Genomic DNA, 25,450 nt, shown 5'->3' on the forward strand with positions numbered 1-25,450 from the left:
GAAATAGAAAAACTGGAAGAAAGTAGAAGAGCTAGAGGGAACATTTTCCTCCCATTTTTCCTTGAGTACATTCTAGTTTTTAAATCTTTGTTCCTGGCTTACATTTCTATTAGTTTTACTAACACTGTGTTTTGGGACAAGATTAGAAAAAAATGCACCTGTCAATTTCTCTATTCCAGCATGGCAACTTTAATTTTCTTGCTCTTTCCCTTCTAGAAAGGAACTTGTGGATCCATCTGGATTGTCAGAAGAACAATTAAAAGAGATTCCGTACACTAAGATAGAGTGAGTATGTCTTTGAAAATCTTTTCACCCAAGTTTTATTAGTACTTACAAGTGAGTGATCCATTTTTACTCTTCAGTGGTGTTCCATGCAGTGCTTTCATTTGTCTTGATGTTTTAACTAAAATTGAAAATAACGACAGGGAGAGGGGTAGAGAAGGGTGTATTAAAGCTAATTATTCTCCTTTGTACTTGTATAATCATTGTCATCTCCTATTAACTGCCTATTTGTATGTGGTAGGTACAAATGGGGCTTTTGATGGTTAATGTTAGCTTTAAAATATGTTTTTTTTTGAGATATTCATTGATTGGCAACAATATTTCTTTTTATTATTTTAAAACCAAGAGAATTTGCTGACCATAAAACCCTGTCATATAAGCCCAATCTAAGCCCTGTCCTAGAGCTAGGACATTGAACTTGCTTCATGAAAGCCTAATGGGATCCCTGTCATCCTCAGTGTAGGATGCAGCAGCAGAGGACCTATTTACTGTTTTCTGCCCTGCTATAATTGGTTAAGAGAAAGTGAGAGCCCGCTTCATTGCTTTACTTCCCTTCTGTAACCCAGGCCTCCTTCCCTCTCCAGTCAAATTGCAGGTTGGTACACACCCTGCCCACCTCCACCCCCACCCCCTCATCTTTAAGCCAAAGATTGAATTGTTAATGACAGGCTAGTTAGTAGCTAGGACAAGACCAGCTTTTTCTGGTAGGAATACCATTTTGTCTTCATTGAAGATTTTTTTTCTTCCACACTTCTGGAGAGAACTCAACAATTGGGAATAATTTCATAAATATTTGGTAGTTAAAAAAATATACATATACACATATACATACAAATATTATAAGGAGTTTCACTTTCACGTATGGTCAGGGGAGCAGTTTTCTATTGTAAACTTGTGAAATTTAAGCCATTTGGGCTTTCCAAGCCCAGAGGTATCATGTAATTTTTGAAACTCTCAAAGTCATTATTCCTTTATGGTTTCAATGTTAAAGAAGAACTCCAGATTATCCTGTTCTGACTTCAGGTGTGTTTGTTTCTGTGTTTTTTGTTGCTTGTCCAGGACTCAAGGTGACCCAATCCGCATCAGGCATTCTCATTCGCCACGAAGTTACCGCCAGTATCGCAGGTCCCAGTGTTCAGATGGGGAGCGATCCGTTCTCTCGGAAGTGAAGTAAGTAGGCAAGCCTGAGGACATCATCACCTTCATGGCTCCAGAGAAGCACAGTCCAATAGAACTTTCTGCGATGATGGAAATGTTCTATATCTATGGTTATTGAGTATTCGAAATGTGGCTACTGTGACTGAGAAACTAAACTTGTAATTTTATGAGTTTAAGTTTAAATAGCCATGTGTGGTTAGGGGCTACCATACTGGACAACGCAGATGTGGATCATACTGAAGCTGATTTACAGCACTTCCAAGCTATGTGCCGAGGCTTTTAGAAGAAAGGGAAAGAAAAACCCATGAGCTATGGTATTGTGAGTAATGCAGACGCATTTGAGGGAGGTTGACAGAAAAGAGTTTCTTTTGATCTGACGAAGAGTTTCTTTTTGATGGCTTTTCTTTTACTACAGCAAACATCAGATATTACAGTAGTTTGTTTCTTTGTGCTATTTTTCCTTTTGAGGAGAGCAGCCATATCTTAGCTTGACACACTAGGTCCCATATCTTAAATGAATATGTTAACAGTTATGCATCCATTTGTAAAAACACTACAGTCATGGAAATTCATGCCCTTGGGATTGCTAGTTGGACTGTTAACCATTAAACTCTGAACTAAGGCTCAAAACTTTGATAAACAATCAGTTGGGAGATGGGCTAGCCCAGTGGAGAAAGGTATTAGGCCAGTTTTGTTTGAGTTTTGTTTTGTTTTGTTTATAAAATATAGAACCTGGCTGTCTGTAGCTCCATAGGTTTATAGAAAAGAATAAATGGCCAATAAGTGTTTCTCTAGAAACAAGTCAGAAAGCCATTTATACAACACGGCACGGTAGGAAAATCACACAGGAGCCATATCTATGTTTTATTCTTGGTTCTTCTATTTATTTGCTGTGATTTGGGGCAAATTACTTAACCTGTCCAACTTAATTCAGAAACTGTGATTAAATGCCTCTTTGTGTAAAGCACTGTGGTAGGGACTATAAGGAATACAAAGATATATAACACGTGCTTTCCACCCTATTGCTCTCTTCTAACTCAAGCTGTGACTCTAGGTACTGTCGCAGTCATTAATTCTAAAATTCGCTCTCCGCAGTTCAAAAACAGATCTCGTTCCTCCACTTCCCGTGACCCGTTCTTCCGACGCTCAGGGTTCTGGTGGCTCCACCGTTCATCAGGTTGGTGATGACAAAGTTTTAAGAAGGGGTTGTACTGATGACAGGTTGAAGAAGCACTTTTCTGAAAGTTCTTTTGGGGAGGTATAGTAATGAATCTGACTGCACTCTGAGACTCTGTTTTTTAAAACAACATGTACAAAATGTGGAAGAAGGAAGGAAGGGGTGCATGATCAAGACAAGGTCCAACCTTGGCCGAGTTACATTAGGAGTGAGAGCTAGAGGTAGTGCCAGGTCTAAAATGATATGAGGCTTGGGGCAAAGCCAAGGATAACAAAGATTGTAACATTGTTTGTCACCAGAATAAAGCAAAAATGCCTTCACTAATTAAAAAAAAAAATACTTTTAGATATTTTTTGAGCCATAGAAACAAGGAGAAAGTGATAGACTCACAGGGGGCAGGTGTTCTATTGTTAACTGGTGGTAGACAGAAGAATTACTCAAGTCCTACTTTATTTCTGTCTTATTATCAAAGAGAATTATTTTCATTCTGGAAACGTTTAAACAGTGTAGTTAAAAGGGAATTTAAGGACACAGCAAAGCTCTGACTGCCTTAACAAATTCAGTGTAACCCTCAGCCGGATTAGATACATAAGGGGAGCGCTGGGGCAAACATTTCAGCAAGGTGTTTGATGCCATCTCTCATGGTATATTTTTTAGTAAGATAGAAGAAGTGTAGTCTTTGTAACATTGCTGGATGAAGTTACATCTGGTTAAATAACCACTCTGAAAATAAAGTTGATGTTTATAATGGACCAGTGTCTACCCATTGTTTGCAGTGCTGTGGTTTTCAGTCTTTTATTGGATCACGGATCTGTTCGAAAAGCAATTATAACTACTGTCTTTTCCCATAAAAATGCATGTAAGCACACACACAGTTCTGTATATAAATTCAGGGAGTTCATGGACAACCTGACTAGGAACCCTGACTCCAGAGCATCCGTCATGCTCTGCCTTTTGTTTGTCCTGATTCATTTTTGTCAAGGACTTCTGCAAGAACAGAAAAAGCCTATGCCGATTTAGGTTAGGTTCCCTAGAAACAGATTCTGAGATGGAGACTTGCACAGAGGAAGTTTATTGGAAAGCGCTTTTAGGATCAACACTTGCAGGGGAGTAAAAGGTAGGTTTGGGCAGAGGCAATAATGGAACTATGTAGTGTAGTCCCAGTAAAGGCATCACTAATCCCATGAGGAACTTGGGAGCTGAGATGGCCCTTCAAATTCATGCCACCAGGAGACAAGGGGGTTGGGCCTTTCCACACTCACTCACCATAGAGTAGTCACTGGATAAAGGGAGCCCCTGGTGGGGGCATGGCCTTGAATGGCTCTCTTCAGCTGAGGGCAGTTGCTGGGGAGGGGCTCAGTGTTGAGTTGTACAGCAGCCAACACTCCCAACAGCTGGGAGGAGGAATGCCTCAGTCTGGAATGGAGATCCGGGTGGTTAACCACAGGTTCCATACAATCTGCATGATATTTGATTAGATAAATCTGAGAGAGATAATAGGTTGTCCAAACAGTTTGTTTCAAGTCAACAGCACTTTTTAAAAATTACATTCGTGATTAGTAGTTTAGACTTTGCATTCAGACTGATCTGCGTTTGTGTCTCCTCCTCCCCACATACCACTTACGTGACTTGGAGCAAAGCGTTTAACTTCTAAGCTTCAATTTGTGTGCAATGTAGATAATAACCTGCCTATTAGGGTGGGTTACTGTGAGGAAGATTAATAAGCACTGTTATTTTTCAGAGCTTTTTTTGGTCTTAAATTTAAGTTGGTTTCAGTACAAATAGGAATTGTACTGTATTTTTGCTTTTCCAGCTACTCTCTAACTAATCACCATCACTTAGGAATCTCAAACATCTTAAATTATACACATTACCTGTTGAAAGAGTAGCTCTCACTTTGCTGCACCCAAGAACAACTCACTTGTTCTGATCAATGGTGCTGAATCTAGGCTTGTCTTCTGATAAGTGGTGCTGAATCTGCCTTGTCTCTGGGGCACCTTTGATTTTGAACTCAACAAATATCTGAGCACATCTCAGGACTGACAGGCACTGGTCTGTGCAGTCAGCAAACTACAGCCCATGGGCTAAGTCTAGCCTGCTGCTTGTTTTTGTACAGGCCAGGAGCTCATAATGTAATGGTTTTTACATTTTTAAAGGGTTGTTTGGGGAAAAAAAAAAAAGCGGGGGGGACTAGACAACAGAGACAGGAGGTAGTCCACAATCTGACCCTTTACAGAAAATGTTTGCTGACCCCTGGCCTGGACATAGAATATAGAAGTAAACAGGCAAAACAATAAAAAAAATTGGGTAAGCATTATGAAGAAACAAAGGCATGCATTAGAAAATCAACAGGTGACCTCACTTTAGGTAGACAGGGTGGTCAGAGGAGGCCATCTTAGAAGGTGACATGTAAACCTGAAACCTCGCAGGCGAGAAGGAGCCAGCCGTGTGAGACCAGGTGGAAGGCTGATGTAAGCAGAGGGAAGAGCATGGGAAGGAATGCTGAGGCTCGAGAGGGTCTGGGTGTTTGAGGAGCTGAGAGGGCACGCGGTCTGAGCACAGTGATTGAGGGGGAAGGAGGGCAGATAATGCAGGGCCTTAGATGCCATGGGAAAAGAGTTTGGGTTTTGTTCTATTTTCAGTGCCAAAAGAAAACCACTGATCTTGTTTCCAGGTGGAGAAGGGACTTGAGTGGCACGTGGAAGCAGGAAGGTTGCGTTTCTGGAGTTCTGCCATGGTGCCGGAGTTCTGGCAGTGGCCTGGCCTCCCTACACCTCACCTCGCCTTTTCATGCAGAAGGCTATTAAAAATAGGGTGGATTAAGGAGTTTGATTCACTTAGTGATTTCCTTGAAGTTTGCAGGCAGAGGGGACAGGTTGAGTCCTAGACAAACTTGCAAGAAGGTAGTGCTTGTTTGGGTAACCTCCCAGCTCTTTTTCTGGTGCTTCTTCTGATATATTAGGTCTCTATTCCCCTGCTAACCCTCATATGCACTGTCCCCTCCTCCTGCTTCCCTGGCTCTCTAGAAATCTTCTGTCCCAAACCGATAATGCCTCACGCTCCAAAATCACCTTGGTTCATACTCCCCATGCTCAGCAGAGTTGCTCCATCAGTGGTTCTTTGCATACCAGTAAAACAAATTAAGCCAGTCATAGGAAGAAATGAAAGATAATTTCTTAATGGGTGATTTATTTTCAGCCCAAATGAATCTCACAATAATAGAATTCTGGACAGTGTAGCTCATTAGGTGTGAGGATATGCTATGGGGAAGTAAACATGCTTGTTAGCCACATCTACTGACAGGTTGGGCCATCTCTAAAAAGAAGTCAGAGCAGGCAAGCTAAGCAGAGGAAGGAACTGTGTGGGACACTGTTAGTGTCCTTCTCAGGGCCTCTACCTGTGGCTGTGGGAGATGTACATGACCCAATTCCAGAGGTCCTGGGTGTGGTGCCCAGGCCCTGGTAGCTAGGCTCCGTGCTTCCCCGTTGTGAGTCCCTCATAGTCTAAGTCCCCCCACCCCAGCTGACAGGGTACTCTAACTCCACGTGATTGTGTTGGAACTAGAAACACAACCCCCTGGGGGCCCCCAGGGCATTGTGTTGTGGGGTTTCATTCAGTGACTATTGAAAATATAATCAGGGAAGATTGTAAATTACCCCCAACTTCCCATTCTCTTCATCTCTGTGCCCCTCCTTGGAAAAGTGGGAGGCCTGAGAGCCTGGTTGAGAAATGGCTACAAAGGAAATGACACTTAATTGGGGGAATAGATTGAGATTTATGCCTAATTTTCATGAATAAAATTACGCATGTTAACTGTCAGATTAAGATTTTAAATACATAATCTTCATGTTATCATAGTTGTTAACTATTTAAATAGAAATTTGTTGAACAGCTTTTTGGTATTATGAACCTTTCTATTTTATAACTTGACATCTTAAATGTAAGAAACGTAGTAATTTCTGATTAATAAAATTGGCTTGCTGTATTTTCTTCTCTGAATCTTACTTTCTATATTTTTCAAATATATTTTCTTCTAGAGAAGAAATGGGTCTAAAGATAGCCTGATTGAAGAAAAATCTCAGACATCTACAAGCAGTCTGGCTGGAAAACACACAGCAAAAACCATAAAAACCATCCAAGCTTCACGCCTGAAGATAGAGACTTGATTCCAGTGAAGACGGGCTTGGGACAGGCGGGCTTGGGACAGGCGAAGGGAAGGGTGTGTGTGCCACCTTTACTTTGAAACTGTGAATTACAATTACTCAGATACCTTGGACCTGCAGAAGTTTCTTCAAAAGAAAACATTGAGTCTGTTGCTTCTTTTTAAGGTTTGACTGCAGCATATTTGTGCCGAAGGGCCTTTTGATTTGGTAACTGGAAGGATAGTGGTCTTGTAAAAACTCTTTCACTTGATGCCATATTTTCTTTCCTGGAAACCCCAAGTATCTTGTGTCCACCACAACCAAGACCAGATGCTTCTGACCAAAGTTCTGGAATCCTCGTCTGCAGCTGACTAGCTGTGCAATAGTACACCGAAGGGGATGAAAATGTTCTTCCCAATCCTGGGTGGATCTCAGACTGCACAGATGTGTGAAGACTGAGGCTTGCCTTTCAGACTGCAGATATTTTTATTCATATAAATAGGATCTTTGTTAATACTGTATTTTGTGGCATTAAGTTCCACTTGTTATTTACTAATGTAAAAAAGTTTTTGTTTGTAAGTGTTGCTTTTAATTTCTAGTGTCCTTGTCTTGTGCTTTCAGAAAAAAAAAAGCTGTCTGTGGGTTTCAGTTGACCTCAGCTTATAAATTCATGACCCTCAACCTCAAATGGTCCCTCCACCCTGCTTGGCTATGTACTTCTCCCCTATTTCAGACCTTTCCTCTCTGCAGATGACTTTGCAATCTACTTAAAAGGGAAAACAGAAACACTCACGCGGGGTATCTTTTATCTTCCCCTTACCAAACCTCTCCTCGGCTGCCATCAACCCTCATCCTTTCCTCCTCCCCCTCCACCTGTGCTTCGGAGCCTAGCTCCTTCAGCCTCCCTGCCCCTGCTCTCTCCTGTATTAATATATTCAACCTCTTCCTCCCAGCTAGATCCTTGCCACTTGGTTTTAAACTTTTAAGACTACCATCTGAAATAAACCAACCAACTTTCACAACCATAAATCCCTCTCCAGCTACCATTTCTCTCTCCAATTCTAAATTTCTTGGAAGGATTATCTGTAGCCGGTGTCCTCAGTTCATCTATCTTCACACTGGTCCAAGATGGTTATCTCTTGCGTAGACAACTGTAGTAGCTTCCAGTTGGCTCACCTGCATCCCCTTTCTTGCAAATGTAAATTTCTATCACAGACTTTAACACAGCTGTAAGTGTTCTGGCATCTTACCTGTTCAGCCTCTTGTTAACACTCTGAGCTCCCATAGTGGACACCTTACAAGCCTTATTAAGCACTCAGCTCTTGTCTAAATCAGGGCACTTAGTGGGCAAAGCAACTACAACTGCTGTAAATCTAGACTTACGGTCATATCCTTTTTCTAGCCCTAGGGCTCTGCATATGCCATTCCCCCAACTTTGCCTTGCAAAAGTGCTACCTACCCTTTAGTCACAAGTCTGCACTCTCAGGTTTCCCTGATTTGGTCAAATCCTATCATGTATGGGATTTGTCTCACAAAGGCAGTTTTACATTTGTGATGACATCTCCAACTGTAAGCTTCCAGAGGGAGCAACCGTGTCTCGCTCACCATTGTGTCCCCAGGTCCTGGTACAGTGCTTTCAATAAATTTTTTCAATGCCTAAACACACTATTTGTTCTTTCCTACAAAGTGAAGGCAAAAAGATATACCAAACTTAAGTTTAGTCTAGTAAAAAAAAAAAAAAAAAAAAAAAAATTGCAGTGACACTGTCAAGCACACCTGTGACCTAGAAACCAACCAGTCCAGTTCTTCATGCATGAGGTACTTCTCCTTGGGCCTAGCATAAGCCTGTAGTTCATCATCTTATTAATCATATTAACCTTAATGGCTGAGATTTAACAATTTTGACGTTGCTGGAGGAGAGAGAAACCCTTCCTTTGATCTTTCAGTGAAATAATGCTATTTTCTGGGAGTTAATCACTTAATACACAAACCTCCAAGAAGCACATTAAATTATTTATTCATAGCCCCACCATTTAAAATGTGTATTTATGGACTGTCCAAGGGCAATAATTTCAATACACCTCAGGCTCCTGGAAACTTTAAATGATCCAAGCAACTCCTGTGAAGATCAAATTTTCAAATTCCTCACCGAAGACATCCTAAAAGAAAAAATAAAGCATTCAATTTGACAAGCAAATATTTACCTGTATCACATCTTAAGATCTTGGTAGTAAGCTCAGTACACACTTCTGCATCACATTAAGTTATGCATTTCTGGACTTGGCCTTAAATCTCAACATAAAACATGCCAGAGATTTGGATTTTCAAAAAAAAAAAATTTAGCTACTACACATAGAAACGTATCAAGATTTCAAAAGTAAGCTGAGTAAGGCTATCCCATTTGCAGTTAAAGTCACCCTGTTCGCTACAGATGTAGCAATACTAATATTAATGAACCATTAATACCCAATTTAAATACCCACTAGAGAAAGCACCCAATCTAGAAAGGTGATAAAACACCCATTACAAATAACTGCTTTGTGACTAAATTTCTCCTTCAATATCACCTACCTTAGGTCAGTCACCGTTGTGCTCCCAGACACTACTCGGCAAGTAGCAGTCTATGCTTCCAGCAGCCATCTTTCACCTTAACAAAAATTAATTAAAACCGGTTTAGAGAAACTACAAACGTTGGTTGACTCAGGATCACTTGTGTAAACACACTAATATAAGACCATAAACTGTTACTTATGCAGCTTCTACACCAAAGATATCAAATTCAAGGGCAGGAAAAAAGCTGCCAAGTGTTTAGTTTGCGCCTTTTTTGACACCACATTCACTAGTTTCAAAAGTGAATGGGCAACACAAAGGCTACATGAAAACTGGCTGCGGACGGCTGCACGTGGCACAAAGCTGCTGACCCTCCCTCAACCGGCTGAGAGGAATAATGAACTCATCCCAGCTCCAGATATTCATTTAAGGTTCAAAATCCGACTAAGGAATGAAAATTGAAATACAAAGCGTCTTAAAAAGTTAAAATCTTAAAACTTGGAGACGACTTGTCTTTCTTGCACTAGCATGAAAACTCACCTGCAAAGTTGGTGATACTCATTCGATTTCTGCCAAGTTCTGCGCCTCGAAACGGTTGTCAAGATCTAAACCTGAAAGGCACTTTCCTTGTGCGCCGACGGACGTCACACCGCGGCAGGGCGGGCACGCAGGCAGTCGGACGGTGAGGCCTTTCCCCTGCACACGAGCGAAATCCTCGCTTCTATTAAAAACTCCCCGGCATACAGGGGGTGACCAACAAACTTAAACGCATTCAAACCCATCTCCCTACTTCCCGGCGTGGGGATGCAGGAGCGCAGACTGGGGGCCGCTCCGGGGCCCGCTGAGGTTCCCCGGACAACGTGGCCGCGGCCAGACCCGGCCACTGTCCCCAACGTGTTCAGGGCCCAGAACCTCGGGCCAGCAGGGCCGCCGCGGGCGCGTCCCCAGGCTCGGACGGCGCGAGTCGCTGCCCGGCGTCCTGGCCGTCGGAGGCCCAGCGCGCCCACAAACACTCGCCATCCCTGAACCACGCGCACAGCACATCCCGACCGGTGCGCGGAGGCAGGAGAGGCCGCACTGCCCTCCCACAATGCTTTTCTACAACTGGAAGGACCCACTGTGCGGAGGGCGCGGGGAGAGCGGACGGTACCATCGGCCGCCGCGCCCTCGCGAGCGCCGCCGTGTGGCGGGAGGGCGAAGTGCCCGGTGATTGGCCGTGCGGGGCGTCTCCAAGGGGAAGAGGAGTGAGGGGCGAGGGTTCGCCCCGCCCCTGGAGTCCTCTCTGCTTTGTGTGACAGTTCTTGTGGCGGAGAAGGAGGTTTCATCGAGTGTGGATACCCACCCACCCTGCCTCCCAGTGTCAAGAGCACATGGTCCGCGCTGAGCTGCGGGTGTAGCCCAAAGGACTTGAGACCTCGTGTTCTGGGGGAGGACAGAGTTCACCGTCTCCAGCTGAGGAAGAGTAAGAGTCTTTCAAAAAATATTTATTGAGTACTTACTATGTTCAAGCTCTGTCCTAAATGTCTGGGAGTCAGGGGTGAATGAGATAGACAAGATTCCTGTCTTAATTCTAGTTGGGCGAGAAGGACACTGAACAGGTAGCATGGACACTTTAAGTCCAGATAGTGTACGTGCCAAGGAGGAAACGAGGGAAACGTGACCGAGCAGCGCTGCCCAATAGAAATATACTGCGAACCACTGTGTCATTTTCGGTTTTCGAAACGCCACGTATAAAAGTAAAAAGAAACCAAAAAGAAACTAATTAACATATGTTAAATATTATCATTTCCACATTTAATCAATATAAAGTTATTAATGATATATTTTGCATTCTTCTATTCCTACCAACCCTTAACAGTCTGTCGTGTAGTGTATACTTCCAGCACATTTCATTCGGACTAGTCACATCTCGCGTGCTCAGCAGCAGGCTTTGGCCAGGGTGGCTGGAGCGGCTTGCGGAGTGCAGAATGGCACGAGATGCAGCGGAAGAGATGGGCGGATGCAAATCATACAGGACTTTCTTTTTTTTTTTTAAAGATTAGCCAATATGTTTTTTTTTTTTTTAAGATTTTATTTTTTCCTTTTTCTCCCCAAAGCCCCCCAGTACATAGTTGTATATTTCTCGTTGTGGGTTCTTCTAGTTGTGGTATGTGGGACGCTGCCTCAGCGTGGTTTGATGAGCAGTGCCATGTCCGCGCCCAGGATTCGAACCAACGAAACACTGGGACGCCTGCAGCGGAGCGCGCGAACTTAACCACTCGGCCACAGGGCCAGCCCATACAGGAGTTTCTATCTGTGGTAAGGTGTTGGGATTTCATGCTGCAATTTTAGAATTGATTAATTATTATCAGAGAAATAAAGCAGAGGTGTTAATTGTTTTTCTGCCTGATAGCCAGAACTCACTGAAGGGACAAGACTGCAGGGAGATAGCTGTATGATAATTCCTTCCGTCTCCTTGCTCCTACAAGTCCTAGCAGAGACTCATCCAGAGACCAACATCCCAGTACCTTTCTTTGTTCTTTGAATCTTATTGCTGAAAGAAAGGAAGGAAGGGAGGGAGGGAGAGAAGAAAGGAAGAGGAAGGAAGGAAGGGAAAAAAAGGAAAGAAAAGAAGGAAGAAAGAAAGAAAATTCAAGCCCACAGCCCAGTGGTCATCACACAGGGACTAGCTTGAATGATAACATCAACTTGGGGACAATGGAGACATACAAAATTAAGTGTGTAATGATCACAAGAAGGTGAGTAACTCTAAGACCTTCATTAGGAAGTCACTAACATCTGGGGGAGAGAAAGTTTGGGGAAGGAGGACACCTGCAAGAGCGTCATTTGAAGACACTGAAGGGTACAGTGTGGGGATTATGACAAACTTCAGTCTTGCCTTTTGCCAGGGAAAGTCAGGGAGAGGAAATTTCCTTGGGTTGAGCAGCCAGCAGACCTTGGTTTAGATCCAGCTGTAAACCTGTTCCCTTAGGTAAGTGACCACCTCTCTGAGCCCAAGCTTCCTCATTTACAGGATCATAGCCATACCCATGTACCACACAGGTTAGTTTAAAGAATTAAGAAGGGTTTGTGGAATCACCTAGCCCTGTATAGTGCATAGTGGCATCCAATAAATGACCCTCATGAGCTAGACTTTTCTTCGTGTTTACCACCACCCCGGATATGGAACCTTCTTGGGCTGAGTTCTTAAGGAGAGGAGAATATGGGCTGTTTTTCTTTCAATGGCTTGTTATTTTTGCTCCCACCTTGCTCTTTCCTATGTCCCCTTTATATCTCTTCCCTAAACTCTGGATAGTTCAAGAGTAAGTAGAGGGGAGGTGTTTGTTCCAATTATTGGATTAGTGTTGGTGTCAGGAAATCAACTCTGAATTCTTCACCTTCCTGTCTGCTTCAACCTTATACTTCCTGGTAAGGAAAACCCAATAATTAAGAAAAGGAAAGCCAAAAGGACAGGAGAAAAAGATAAGAGATATTTTCTACCTAGTTTCCCCTCCAACCCTTGCCTGCTAGTGTCAAGACACTTTATAAGGAGGTACAAGCTACATGCAGCGTTGGTACAAACATGGAAGAACCTAGGTTTGCCTGGGTGGCAGGCAGATTAATGATGGCCCAAAGATGGCCATGTCCTAATCCCCAGACCTGTTTCATTACACACTGAAAGGGGCTTTGCAGATGTGATTAATGTTAGGTACTGTGAGATGAGCAGATAAAATTTGAAAAGAAAGGCAGAAGAGTCAGAGATTCAGCAGAAGAGGGACTCAACCGTCCGTTGCTAGCTTTGAAGGTGGAGGAAGAAGATCTTTGAAGCCAAAGAATACAGGCAGCCTCTAGAAGCTGGGAACTGCCCTCAGCTGACAGCCAGCAAGGAACAGGGACTTCATTCTACGACTGCATGGAACTGAATTCTGCCGACAACCTGAATGAGCGTGGAAGCAGATTCTCCCCTACTGTCTCCAGAAAAGAACACAGCCCTGCTGATGCCGTGATTTAACCTGGTGAGACTCATGCCAGACTTCTGACCGACAGAGCTGTGATAATAAACTTGTGTTGTTTTAAGCCACTAAATTTGTGTTAGTTTGTTATGGCAACAAGAGAAAACTAATACACCCTGTAAGGGGTGGAGGGTGAGAAGTGAGCTCTTTTTCTTACCCAATTCTTTCTTGTCCCACTCCAATTTTTCTCATCAGGAGCATAAGTCAGACTTTGCAGATAAGCTATGCACATTGCATTGTAAGTACTTAATTGATAAGGGGTTGACTTTTGTTTATGGTGGGTGCTAGGGATCCAATTTAATATCCAACTGATATTAAACAATGTGAATAGTTTTTATAGTTTAAACTAATTTGTAGATTGGGGGGTTTTCTCTTTAATCATATCATCTGCAGAAGTTTTATTTCTTCCTTTTTGATTCTTTTGCCTTTTACATGTGTCTCTCTGTGTGAGAATGCCCAGGCTAGGGCTTTTAGCACAGTGTTGAATAGAGTGATAATAGTAAACATCCGCATCCTGTTCATGATTTTAAAGGAAAGCCCTTGAAGTTTCACCATGTGTATATGATGTGTATGACATCTTTATGCTTTTCCTTTTGTTTATTGAGTTAGGGAAGTTTCCTTCTATTTCTATGATGGTTTTTTTTTTTTTAATCATGAATGAATGTTGACTCTCATTAAATATTTCTTCTGTGTCTATTGAGATGACCACATGATTTTTTCTTGTAATTTGTTAATGAGGCGAATTGCATTAATACATTTTCTAATGTTGAACCAATCTTACATTTCTGGAAGAAACCAAACTTGTCATTTTAAAAAATATTCTGTTTAGAATTATTGCACTTATGTTTATGGATGAGGTGGGACTGTGGTAGTCTCTCTCATATTGTCTTTGATAGTTTTGATGTTAATATTATACAGATATCTACTTAATACTAGTAATTTGTTTCTGAAAATCAGATGTTGTGTGCAGAAACATTAACTGGGAGCTTATTTCCCTTTAATTAACTAATTAGTTAATTTTGAAGATTGGCACCTGAGCTAACATCTGTTCCCAATCTTCTTTTTTCCTTCTTCTTTTTCTCCCCAATGCCCCCCATAGTTGTATATTTTAGTTGTGAGTCCTTCTAGTTGTGGCATGTGGGACGCCGCCTCAGCATGGCTTAATGAGTGGTGCCACGTCCACGCCCAGGAACTGAACTGGTGAAACCCTGGGTTTCCAAAGCAGAGTGTGCGAACTTAACCACTTGGCATGGGGCCAGGCCTCCCTTTATTTTTATTTATTTATTTTTACATTTTTTTGCAGAGAAAGATTCGCTCTGAGCTAACGTCTGTTGCCAGTCTTCCTTTTTCTCCTTCTTCTTTTTCTCCCCAAAGCCCCAGTGCATGGTTGTATATCCCAGTTGTAAGTCTTTCCAGTTCTTCTGTGTCAGCTGCCACCGCAGCGTGGCTACTGACAGATGAATGGTGTGGTTCTGTGACCAGGAACCGAACCTTGGCCACCAGGGCAGTGAGAGCGCTCAACTTTAACCAGTAGGCCATCAGGGCTGGCTCCCCTTTGTTTTAAATGGTAAAATTATGATGGGTTACTTGTTAACCCAACCAATTTTCTAAAATGTAAAGTAAGATATAGTAAACAAATCTCTATTAAATAACAAACTATAACATTAGACTGTAAATGTTCATAACTTTGCGTCTTGATCACCGAACAACATAGCTGTTAAAGAGTTGGTTTGTCAGGAGAAACAGATTCTCTTTCATTGTTGATGCTTTTCTGCTTGCTTTGCTTCCTTCTCCATTAAGTTCTTGAACACTTTCTCAACGTTTTTGGTTCTCATTCTACAAAATTAGGGAAAAAAAGGGCAATAGGAAATATGAAGGCACTGTGGAAATGTGGCAGAGAATGGTTCACACTGAGGATGTTACTGTAATGCTGCTTTTGTCACTGGTAGCATTTGTGTAGACTCTCCCTTTCGTTGATATTCAGTTCACTTTGCGATTTGTTGACACGTGAACCAGGCATTTTACCAATTGTGTTTGTAATGTTACTCAAGGCATTTCCCACACTTTGTTTTTTCTTTTTTGTCTGTCATTGGTAAAATGTTGTATTGAGTTTTGGTGTCCTAAATATAATTTTTCGTGTGTAAATATCAGTTGAAATGTTGTTTTGAGATATATAAATGTTGTATGATATTGGAGCATTAAATGCAAGAGGTAATTTACTGGGAAAACATTAATTAGGGAAATGTTCTGTGGAGAGTGCCTGTACTGGCTTTACAAAATTAGGTAGAGAACTTTTCCTCTTTTACTCTTCTCTGAAAAATTTAGTATAATGTCAGAATTAATTTTTCTTAATTTTTAAAATAAACCTGACTTTTAAAACTATCTGGGTCTAGTATTTTTTTTTGTGGGAAGATTTTTAAATTACTGATTCAGTTTCTGTAATGGACGTTGGACCATTCAGGTTTTTTCTTCTTTAGTCAGTTTTGGTAAGTTAGCTTTCCTAGAACTGTGCCTGTTTCTTCCGTGTTTTTAAATTTGTTGGCAGAAAATTGTTCATGATTGTTCATTTTTTTTCTGACACCACCCGATTCTCTGATTCTCTGACATCAACCGTGTGTCCAAAAATTTGATTTAATTCGGACACTAATTCCTAGAGTTGGCATCAGAACTCACAGGTTAAGGGCTCAGTCCCACAAGACTGCTCCCATTTGATTTGCCAGCTGCAGTGGGGTGCCCAGACTGCCCACACTTCTGCTCAGCCGGCTGCATATTGGGGGGTTTCCGTGACCCTCTCCCTCCACCTCAGGTTTGATAATTCACTAGAATGAGTCACAGAACTCAGGAAAACACTTTACTTACTGTTACCAGTCTATTATAGAGAATGCAACTCAGCAACAGTCAAATGGAAGAGATGCATAGGGCATGGTATGGGGTGGAGGTGGGGTGTGGAGCTTCTATGCCTTCTCTGGGCATGCCACCCTCCCAGCAGTTGGATGTGTTAACCAGCCCAGAAGCTCCCTGAACCTTGTTGTTTAGGAGTTTTTAAGGAGGCATGATTCATTAAATCATTGGCTATTGATGTTCGAACAAAACCTCCAGACCCTTTCTCCTCTCCAGAGATGGGGGTAGGGTGGGTAGGACTGAAAGTTCCAACTCCAATCGCATGGTTTGCTCCCCTGTCAAGTAGCTCTAATCCTGAAGCTACCAAGAGGGCCCACCAGGAGTCACTTTATTGACTTTGTGTCTTCTTCGATTTCTTTCATCAATGTCTTATAGTTTTGAGTGTATCAGGTACACCTCCTCGGTTAAGTTCATTACTAGATATTTTATTCTTTTTGATGTGATTGTAAATGGGATTGTTTTCTTAATTTCTTTTTCTGGCAGTTCATTATTAGTGTATAGAAACACAACTGATTTTTATATATTGATTTTGTATTCTAAAGCTCTACTGAATTCATTTATTATTTCTAACAGTTTTTTTGTGGAATCTTTAGGATTTTCTATATATAATATCATGTCTTCTTCAAAAAGAGACAGTTTTACTTCTTCTTTTCCAAATTTGGATGCTTTTTATTTCTTTTACTTACCTAATTAATCTGGCTGAGGCTTTCAATACTATGTTGAATAAAAGTGATAACAGTGGGCATCCTGGTCTCGTTCTTGATCTTAGAGGAAAAGCTTTCAGTTTTCACTATTGATTATGATGTTAGTTGTGGGCTTGTCATATATGGTATACGGTATCATTGTGTTGAGGTATGTTCCTTCTATACCCACTTTGTTGAGAGTTTTTTGTTATTATGAATGGATGTTGAATTTTGTCAGATGCTTTTTCTGCATCTATTGAGATGATCATATGGTGTTTATCCTTCATTTTGTTAATGTGGTATATCACATTGATTGATTTGCATATATTGAACCATCCTTGCATCTCTGGAGTAAATCCCACTTGATATGGTCAATAATCTTTTTAATATACTATTGAAGTCAGTTTCCTAATATTTTGTTGAAGATTTTGCATCTGTTTTTGCATCAGGGATATTGACCTGTAGTTTTCTTGTAGTGTCCTTGCTGGTTTTGGTATTGGGGTAATGCTGGCCTTATAAAATTATTTTGGGAATACTTCCTCCTCTTCTATTTTTCAGAAGAGTTTAAGAAGGATTGGTATGAATTCTTTAAATGTAGAATTCATCACTGGAGCCATCTGGTCCTGGAATTTTCTTTGTTGGGAGGTTTTTGATTACTGATTCAATCTCCTTACTAGTAATTGGCCTGTTCAGATTTTCTATTTCTTCATGATTCAGTCTTGATAGGTTGAATTTATCCCTTTATTCTGCGTTGTCCAATTTGTTGGTGTATAATTGTTCATAGTAGTCTCTTAAGATCTTTTGTACTTCTGTGGTATCAGTTGTTACATCTCTTTCATTTCTAATTTTATTTATTTGAGTCTTCTCTCTTTTTTCCCTTGGTGATTCTAGCTAAAGGTTTGTCAATTTTGTCTGTCTGTTCAAAGAAACAGCTCTTAGTTTCATTGGTCTTTTCTATTGCCTTTTTAGTCTTTTTTTCATTTATTCCTGCCCTGATCTTTGTTATTTCCTTCTTTCTACTAACTTTTGGCTTCATTTAGTTCCTTTTCTAGTTCTTTAAGGTATAAAATTCAGTTGTTTATTTGAGATCTTTCTCATTTCTTAATGTAGGCAGTAGTTGCTGTGAGCTTCCCTCTTACAACTGCTTTTGCTGACTCCCATAAGATTGGTATGTTATAGTTACCTTTTATTTGTCTCAAGACATTTTTTGATGTATCTTTTGGTTTCTTCCTTGACCATTGGTTATTCAGTAGCATATTGTTTAATCTCCACATATCTGTGAATTTTTCAGTTTTCTTTTTGCAATTGATTTCTAGTTTCAAACCATTATGATTGGAAAAGATGCTTGATATGATTTCAATCATCTTAAATTTATTAAGACTTGTTTTGTGACCTAACATATGATCTACCCTGGAGTGTGTTCCATGTTTGCTTGAGAAGAATGTGTGTTCTGCTGCTTTTGGATGGAATATCTTGTAAATGTCTATTAAGTCCATCTGGTCTAACATATAGTTTAAGTCCAATAACTTATTGATTTTCTGTCTGGATTATCTGTCCATTGATGAAAATGAGAGATTGGAGTCCCTTACTATTATTGTATGCTATTACTTCCTCTAGTCCTGTTAGTATTTGCTTGATATGTGTAGGTGCTCCTATGTTTAGTGTATAAATATTTACAATTTTTATATCTTTTTTTTGGATTGACCACTTTATCATTATATAGTGACCTTCTTTGTCTCTTATTACAGTCTTTGGCTTAATGTCTATTTTTTCTGATATAAGTATAGCTACCCCAGGTTAGGGAATATCTTTGTCTATCCCTTCACTTTCAGTCTATGTGTATCTTTAACTGAAGTGAGTCTCTTGTAGGCAGCATATAGTTGGGTCTTATTTTTTATCCATTCAACCACTCCATGTCTTTTGATTGGAGAATTCAGTCCATTTACATTTACAGTAATTATTGATAGGTATGGACTTATTGCCAGTTTGTTAATTGTTTTCTGGCTATTTTGTAATTCCTTTATTTCTTTCTACTTCTCTTGCTCTCTTCCTTTGTGAGTTGATGCCCTTCTGTAGTGGTATGCTTAGATTTCTTTCGCTTTATCTTTTGGGTATCTACTGTAGGTTTTTGCTTTGTGGTTACCATGAAGCTTACATAAAACATCCTAGAGTTACAGCACTCTATTTTAAGCTGATAACTTAAGTTCAAATGTACTTAAAAGTTCTACATTTTTATCTCCCCCTCCCACATTCTATACTTTTGATGCCACAATTTACATCTGTGTATCTATTGAGAAATTATTATGGTTATAGTAGTTATTTTTACTAGTTTTGTCTTTTAACCATCGTGGTAGATTTATAAATTATTTACCCACCACCATTTCAACATTAGATTATTCTGAATTTAAATATATATTTACCTTTAACAGTGAGATTTATACTTACATATGTTTTCTTGTTACTAGTTAGTGTCCTTTCTTTTCAGCTTAAAGAAATCACTTTAACGTTTCTTGTAAGGCCAATCTAGTGATGAGCTCCTTCAGCTTTTGCTTGTCTGGATAACTCTTTATCTGTTCTTCAGTTCTGAAGGACAACTTTGCTGGGCAGAGTATTCTTGATTGGCAGTTTTTTTCTTTAAGCACTTTAAATATATTGTGCCAGTCCCGTCTGGCTTACAAAGTTTCTGATGATAGTCTAATGGGGATTCCCTTATATGAAACAAGTTGTTTTTCTCTTGCTGCTTTTAAGATTCTCTCCTTGTCTTTAACTTTTGATGCTTTTATTATAATGTGTCTTGGTGTAGATCTCTTTGGGTTCATTTTATTGGAACTCTCTGGGTCCTGGATTTGGATGTCTGTTTCTGTCCCCAGGTTGAGGAAGTTTTCGGCTGTTACTTGAAAGCAATTTCTGCCCCTTTCTCTTTCCTCCTTCTGGGACCCCTATCATGCAAATATTAGTCTGCTTTATGGTGTTCCATAAGTCCCTGAAGCTATCTTTGTTCTTTTTGCCTTTTGCTCCTCTGATTGGATAAATTCCACTTCCCTGTCTTTGAGTTGCTGATCCTTTCTTCCACTTCAACCAGTCTACTGTTGAGCCCCTCTGTTGAATTTTTCAGTTCAGTTATTGTATTCTTCAGCTCTGTGATTTCTGTTTCGTACTTTCTTATATTTTCTATTTCTTTCTTGAAATTCTCACTTTGCTCATGCATTGTTCTCTTGGCCTCAGTGAGGATCTTTATGACCATTATTTAAACTCTTTATCAGGTAAATCACTTATCTCTATTTCATTAAGGCCTTTTTCTGAGGTTTTTATCTTGTTCTTTCATTTGGAACGTATTTCTCTGTTTCTTCATTTTTCTTGACTCTGTGTTGGTTTCTATGCATTAGATAAAACAGCCACATCTCCCAGTTTTGATGGGGATACCTCATGTAGGAGATGAACCTTATCATTCAAGCTTGCCCTGACTCTTGGTTGTCTCTCAAACCTTGGTAATTGTCTAAGCAGCCTTGTTTGTTCTTGGTGGCTCCCAGTAGTTGAGGGTATGCCAAGACCTGTCAGTGTCCCAAAGGGAAGGATCTCAGTCAGCACTTAGATTCAGGCTGATTGGAAGTTGGACCCTCAGGCAGCAGCTTTTAAAGTATGCAAATATACCTCTTTCAGGGGAAGACTGGGAGGTGGATGTTTCTGTGGGCTGCTTCTACATTGTGCCCTGAAGGGATAGCTAGCCAAGAACTGTTTCTCTGTATGTTGCAGTCTTATGGGGCCCGTGAATGTTAAGTCCCACTGGCCACCAGAGTCAGGTGATCAAGGGGCATCCCCTGGGCAGCAGCTACAAAAACCAGGGCTCCGGAAGTGTACACAAGCTCCTTTCTGGGAGACACTAGTGACCTGGAATGAGGCAGAAGGAGAGAATGAAGATGGCACTTGCTGGCCTTCCTGGTCTCTGGAGAGTATTGCAGTCAGCCCTTGATGTGTGTTAAATTAGAAGCCTACCCTTCAGGCCATAGCTATTAAGACATGCAAACAGGCCTCTTTCAAGAAAAGTCTGTGCCTGTTTCAGTCTGCTGGTTCTGTGCTGGACCCCGGGGGTTAGCCACAGTGAGTCTGTGCCAGACCTGTAAGAATTGTCTCATAGTTCCCTAGAGCCTTGTGGGTCCTGTGGATGCAAGCCCTGTTGGCTTTCAAAATTAGATGTTTTGGGTGCCCACGTCTCAGGTGAATGTCTTAAAAGTTGGAGCACCAGATGTGGGGTCTAAACCCTTCAATCCTCAGGGAGAAGCTGAGAGTTGTGAGTTCACTCCTGATTGTGTGTTGCTGCACCAGGGTGGGTTTATGGTGAGATTGTTTCTCAGCCTCTCCTACTTGTTTTGATGTGTGTTTTTTCTTGTTTGCCCAATGTGTAGGAGTCACTTAGGTAGTTTCTGAATTTCTTTCAGACTGAATTCTTCCACGGGTAGCTATAGATTCATGTGTCTGTGGGAGCACGTGAGGTCAAGAGCCTCTTACTTTGCCATCTGGAACCAGATCCTAACACTAGAGTTTCTAACGTCATTTATTAGAAATTATCTTTCTAGGATTTCTTTTTGGTTCTTTTTCAAAGATGTAGATTATTTGTGACGTCTTTTGTTCCTTTGTTATGTACTCTTTTATTTCTCAAAATGTATTAAACACACTTATTTGATATTCTATAGGTCAACCATTGGCATAGTCTAACTCTGTTTCAACTCATTGTCACTTGTCTATTTTCTCATAGGTCTGTGATTTTTTAGCTGTGTGCGTGTGTTCTTGGGAAATTAAGTTGTGGTAACCATTTGGGCCTGTTTCTCTAGAAAGGATTTATGTTTGGTATTGCTCAATTCTTGGGGCACCACTAACCTGGGAGCACTCAGACCATCCTAGCCCCTCCACACAGGGTAGGACGTACCCTATGCTACATGAGGGAAGGTTGGTTTTAGTAATTTTCAAGGGAAAATTTTCTCCCTGTTTTGTCCTTCAAAATACCTAGGCTAATGATCTCTACCGTTTCTCTCTGTAGGGTGACCTCACATACACACGTACCTAATTCACTTACAGAGGATGTTACCTTTCAGGGGACACAACGTTATGCTTGGGTCATTAGTTCTACTTCCCACCTTGCTCAGGCCTCATAGCTTATCTCCTAACTCCCGTACGGCCCTATGAAACCTAAGCTCTAGGCCACTAGGGATAGTAGATGTCCCAGGAAATTGCCAGCTCCCGACCTGCTCTGGATTTATGTTATCTTTTATTTGTGGCCTCTGGAGACTTCTCTTATTTTTCAACCAACTCAGCCATGCATTTAGAATGATATTTTAAAATAGTTTATCCAGCAGTTTTAATTATTCTGAATTAGGGGATTTCTCTGCATCTCTCTCCTGTCACATTGCAGGCGTAAAATACCTTTTGAGTTTCTTCATCATTTTTTTTCTTGAACAACCATCCGTCTTAAGAACATCAGAAAGGCTTATCATTAATCTTGCTTTTTCTACTAACAACCTATGTGTAAAGGTAACAATTTTTCCCAAAATAGTTTATAATTTAGAGCAATTCTCACAAAGTCTCTTTCTCAAAGTAACTTGGTCAAATTCTTTGGGAACTTGACAAAATTATTCTGAAGTTGTTTTGGAATAAGAAACTGATGAGAATAGCCAGAGCAATTTAGAAAAAGAAGAGTAATGAAGGAGGACTAACTCCTTCCTTAGTCCTAAATATTAAACATATTCTAATATTAGAGATTAAAACATATTCCAAACTTCATAGGATAATTCAGTCAGCATGCTAATGGCGTAGGCACTCACCTATCCATGGAATGGAAGATATAACTCATAAACGGTTCTTAGTATATGTTAAATCTTAATTATGTCTTAAATCAGTAGGGAAGGCAGGCTTAACCCACATGTAGTGCTGGCAGGAGTTATTTGTCATTTTGGAAAAAAAAGCTTTACTTGATATTGGAAAGAAAAATAAGACTTGTGTAGTTTAGAGAATTAAATGGGAAAAAAATCAAATGATAGAAAGGCTAAGTAAAAAGATTTGTTTGATGGTGGAAAGGACTTCCTAAACTTGAAAATCAGTGGCTGTTTCTGAAAGGTGCCAAGAAACTGGTTGCAATGAATGATGAGTAGTAGAGAGATTCTTCTGATCTTTTAACCATGAGAAAGTATAATTTCAAAATAATAAAATTTATTTAAAAAATAAATAAATGGAAGGAGTAAGAAAATAATTGATAATCTTGATTTGGCAAAATTTAAAGCTGCTTTGTCTTTGAATTGGTAATCAAAGAGAAATTTCATCTATCAATTGGCCAAATTCTAACAAATAAAACCCTTAAGAAAAAAACTATTCATGTTAGTTCATAAAACACTGAGAAGCCAGTAGAGCCAAAGACAACATGAGACCCTTCACAAAAGAGAAGCATGAATTCTAAAGCATATCGAGAGGTAGCAAAGCTGTAAGGAATTCCATGAGAAATATTTTTGTAACACTACTTATTTGTAATAATACTATTTAACCCCTAAATTTCCAGTTTGTTTTTCTGGTATTTATGTGTTGATTTTTTAAACTAAAAGCTAGGCATTTCATTTTGTTCTTATTTTGATGTGTGAGTGGGCTTAAATTTTTTTTCTTGTAGATTTTCTATTATGAATTTACTAATCATTATGCTTAACGTGTTCATGTATAAGTGATGTACTTGAGTAAGATGTGGTTCGTCTTAACTTGGTTAACAAGGACTTTATATAAAATCTCTTCTGCACCACCGTTTTAGAGATCTTACAGGAAGTATTATCACTGACTGCAAAGAGACTGCTAAATGAATGCTAATTCAAGAAATTCCTTAACGGGTCTGATGTTAGTACATGCAGCAAACCACCAGGTGGCAGTACAAGCTAAGCACAAAACTACATTTTATAGAGGAACGTTTACAGTTACATTTTAACTGGAGTGAAATTAGCGATTGAATATTAATATTTGAGTAGAATCACCGCACCTCCCTAGGGATTTTATAAACCTGGTTTTCATACTAGTTTTTCAGGGGTGAGGCTTTGATTTTTTTTTAAAAAATCTGGTCAAGCAGCCTAGGAAAGACCTGTTTCTATACGTTATTTGGAGTAACCCAAAAGAACATCTTGTGTATTCCAGGCCAGACAAGAATAAAATGTCTTTGAGTGGTAACACTCCCTGTGCCACAGTACTATATGTCCTAAGTCAATCAAGAAAATAAAGCTGGTACTTTTTAGTCAGGAGCCAGCCTGTCAGGAATATACATAGCAATTGGGGTTGAATTATTAATAGACACTTCTTTTGTGGGTTAGACAGCTTGATCTGTCTTAATTTCTTTTTAAAAGTCAGGTATGACTTGATTGCAGTGCTTAGTCACATATCTTGAAATAAATAGTTGCTAGATTAAAAATACATTGTTTTATTTTTATGACTAAATATATGTGGTATGTGTTTCATGTTCATACATTTCCAAGGATATTTTTAGAAAAATCTGTTTCCATATTAGTAACTTTGCTCTTTCCTGGTGCTAGAGTCTTTCTTTGGAGAAGCAGACAGCATTGGAGGATGTTGTGAGACAGGCACTCCTGTGGGGTACAGCTTAGCTCAAATGGCACAGAACCCCACAACTGGGTTTCTAATGAGTGGCTTTAGTTGTATTAATGTTAATATCTGTTTTAGCCACTTGAAAGAGAACTCCAGCTGCGCCATTAGAGATTTGAAGTCTCTCAGTGGAATAAATTAAATCCCTGAGGACTGAGGCAACTTGAAACTGGGCACACAGAACCTCTGTCAGAGACCTGTGAGACATCATGGAGAGCTCAAGAAGGGCTGAAGATGGGAGAAGTTTGAGAATTCTGATCCTTCAAACTTTCAAAAAGGGGAAGAAGAAGTGATTTCAGTAAAATCTGGTCTATAATAATGAACATGGTTTCAAGTCTGTAAAAACTATTAAACGAATGGTTGGTAAGTCCTTAGAAGCAGCATTCTTACTTGTAAGAAGCCAGAATGGGTTCAACACCTATCACAGCAAACTTTCTTCTTTAACAAGTTGTCCAGACCTCCAGAGCTGGAAAGGGTGTGGAACCTAGAAATATGAATTTGAACAAGGCACTTGGCAGTTTCCCTCATGATACTCCTCTGGCTGCAGTGAAATGTAGGTGTCATTATGTATATTGATAATTATTTGAACAGCTACCCAGGAGATGCTGTTTAATAGATTGATGTCAAATGGAGGGATGTTTCTAGTGATGTCTTTGACCTTTTACTTTAAAGCTTTTTATTGGGGATTTGGATGAAGATGTTGAAGGCACTCATCAAATTTGAGATGATATGAAGTTAAGGAAAATAAATTAAATGGTTGGGGGCCGGCCCCATGGCCGAGTGGTTAAGTTCATGCGCTCTGCTTCGGTGGCCCAGGGTTTCGCCGGTTCAGATCCTTGCCGTGGACATGGTACCGCTCATCAGGCCATGCTGAGGCGGTGTCCCACATGACACAACTAGAAGGACCTACAACTAAAATACACAACTATGTACTGGGGGAATTTG

General features: G+C 40.3%; 1 protein-coding gene, 1 long non-coding RNA gene and 1 other non-coding gene across 6 annotated transcripts in view; 1 reads left to right on the forward strand and 2 right to left on the reverse strand.

The window, feature by feature from the left end:
* Positions 1-8,414, forward strand: part of EPB41L4A (erythrocyte membrane protein band 4.1 like 4A) — a 249,063-nt gene extending 240,649 nt beyond the window's left edge. For all 4 annotated transcript variants that reach the window (XM_046667060.1, XM_046667062.1, XM_046667063.1 and 1 more), the window contains 4 exons: positions 217-285; positions 1,342-1,452; positions 2,536-2,617; positions 6,655-8,414. In XM_046667060.1, the coding sequence (XP_046523016.1) occupies positions 217-285; positions 1,342-1,452; positions 2,536-2,617; positions 6,655-6,783 (391 nt within the window). In that variant the 3' untranslated portion in view covers positions 6,784-8,414. The remainder of the gene's footprint in view (positions 1-216; positions 286-1,341; positions 1,453-2,535; positions 2,618-6,654) is intronic.
* Positions 8,415-8,760: 346 nt separating this feature from the next.
* On the reverse strand, positions 8,761-10,379 carry LOC124242558 (uncharacterized). Its single transcript, XR_006889477.1, has 3 exons — positions 9,850-10,379; positions 9,331-9,406; positions 8,761-8,918 (listed from the first exon to the last, which is right to left on the reverse strand). It is a non-coding gene; the product is annotated as an uncharacterized LOC124242558 (long non-coding RNA).
* Positions 9,499-9,632, reverse strand: LOC124243145 (small nucleolar RNA SNORA13). The gene has a single exon (XR_006889639.1). It is a non-coding gene; the product is annotated as a small nucleolar RNA SNORA13 (small nucleolar RNA).
* Positions 10,380-25,450: the final 15,071 nt, after the last annotated feature.

This window comes from Equus quagga, chromosome 7 (genome assembly GCF_021613505.1).
Source record: "Equus quagga isolate Etosha38 chromosome 7, UCLA_HA_Equagga_1.0, whole genome shotgun sequence".
Lineage (NCBI taxonomy): Eukaryota > Metazoa > Chordata > Mammalia > Perissodactyla > Equidae > Equus > Equus quagga.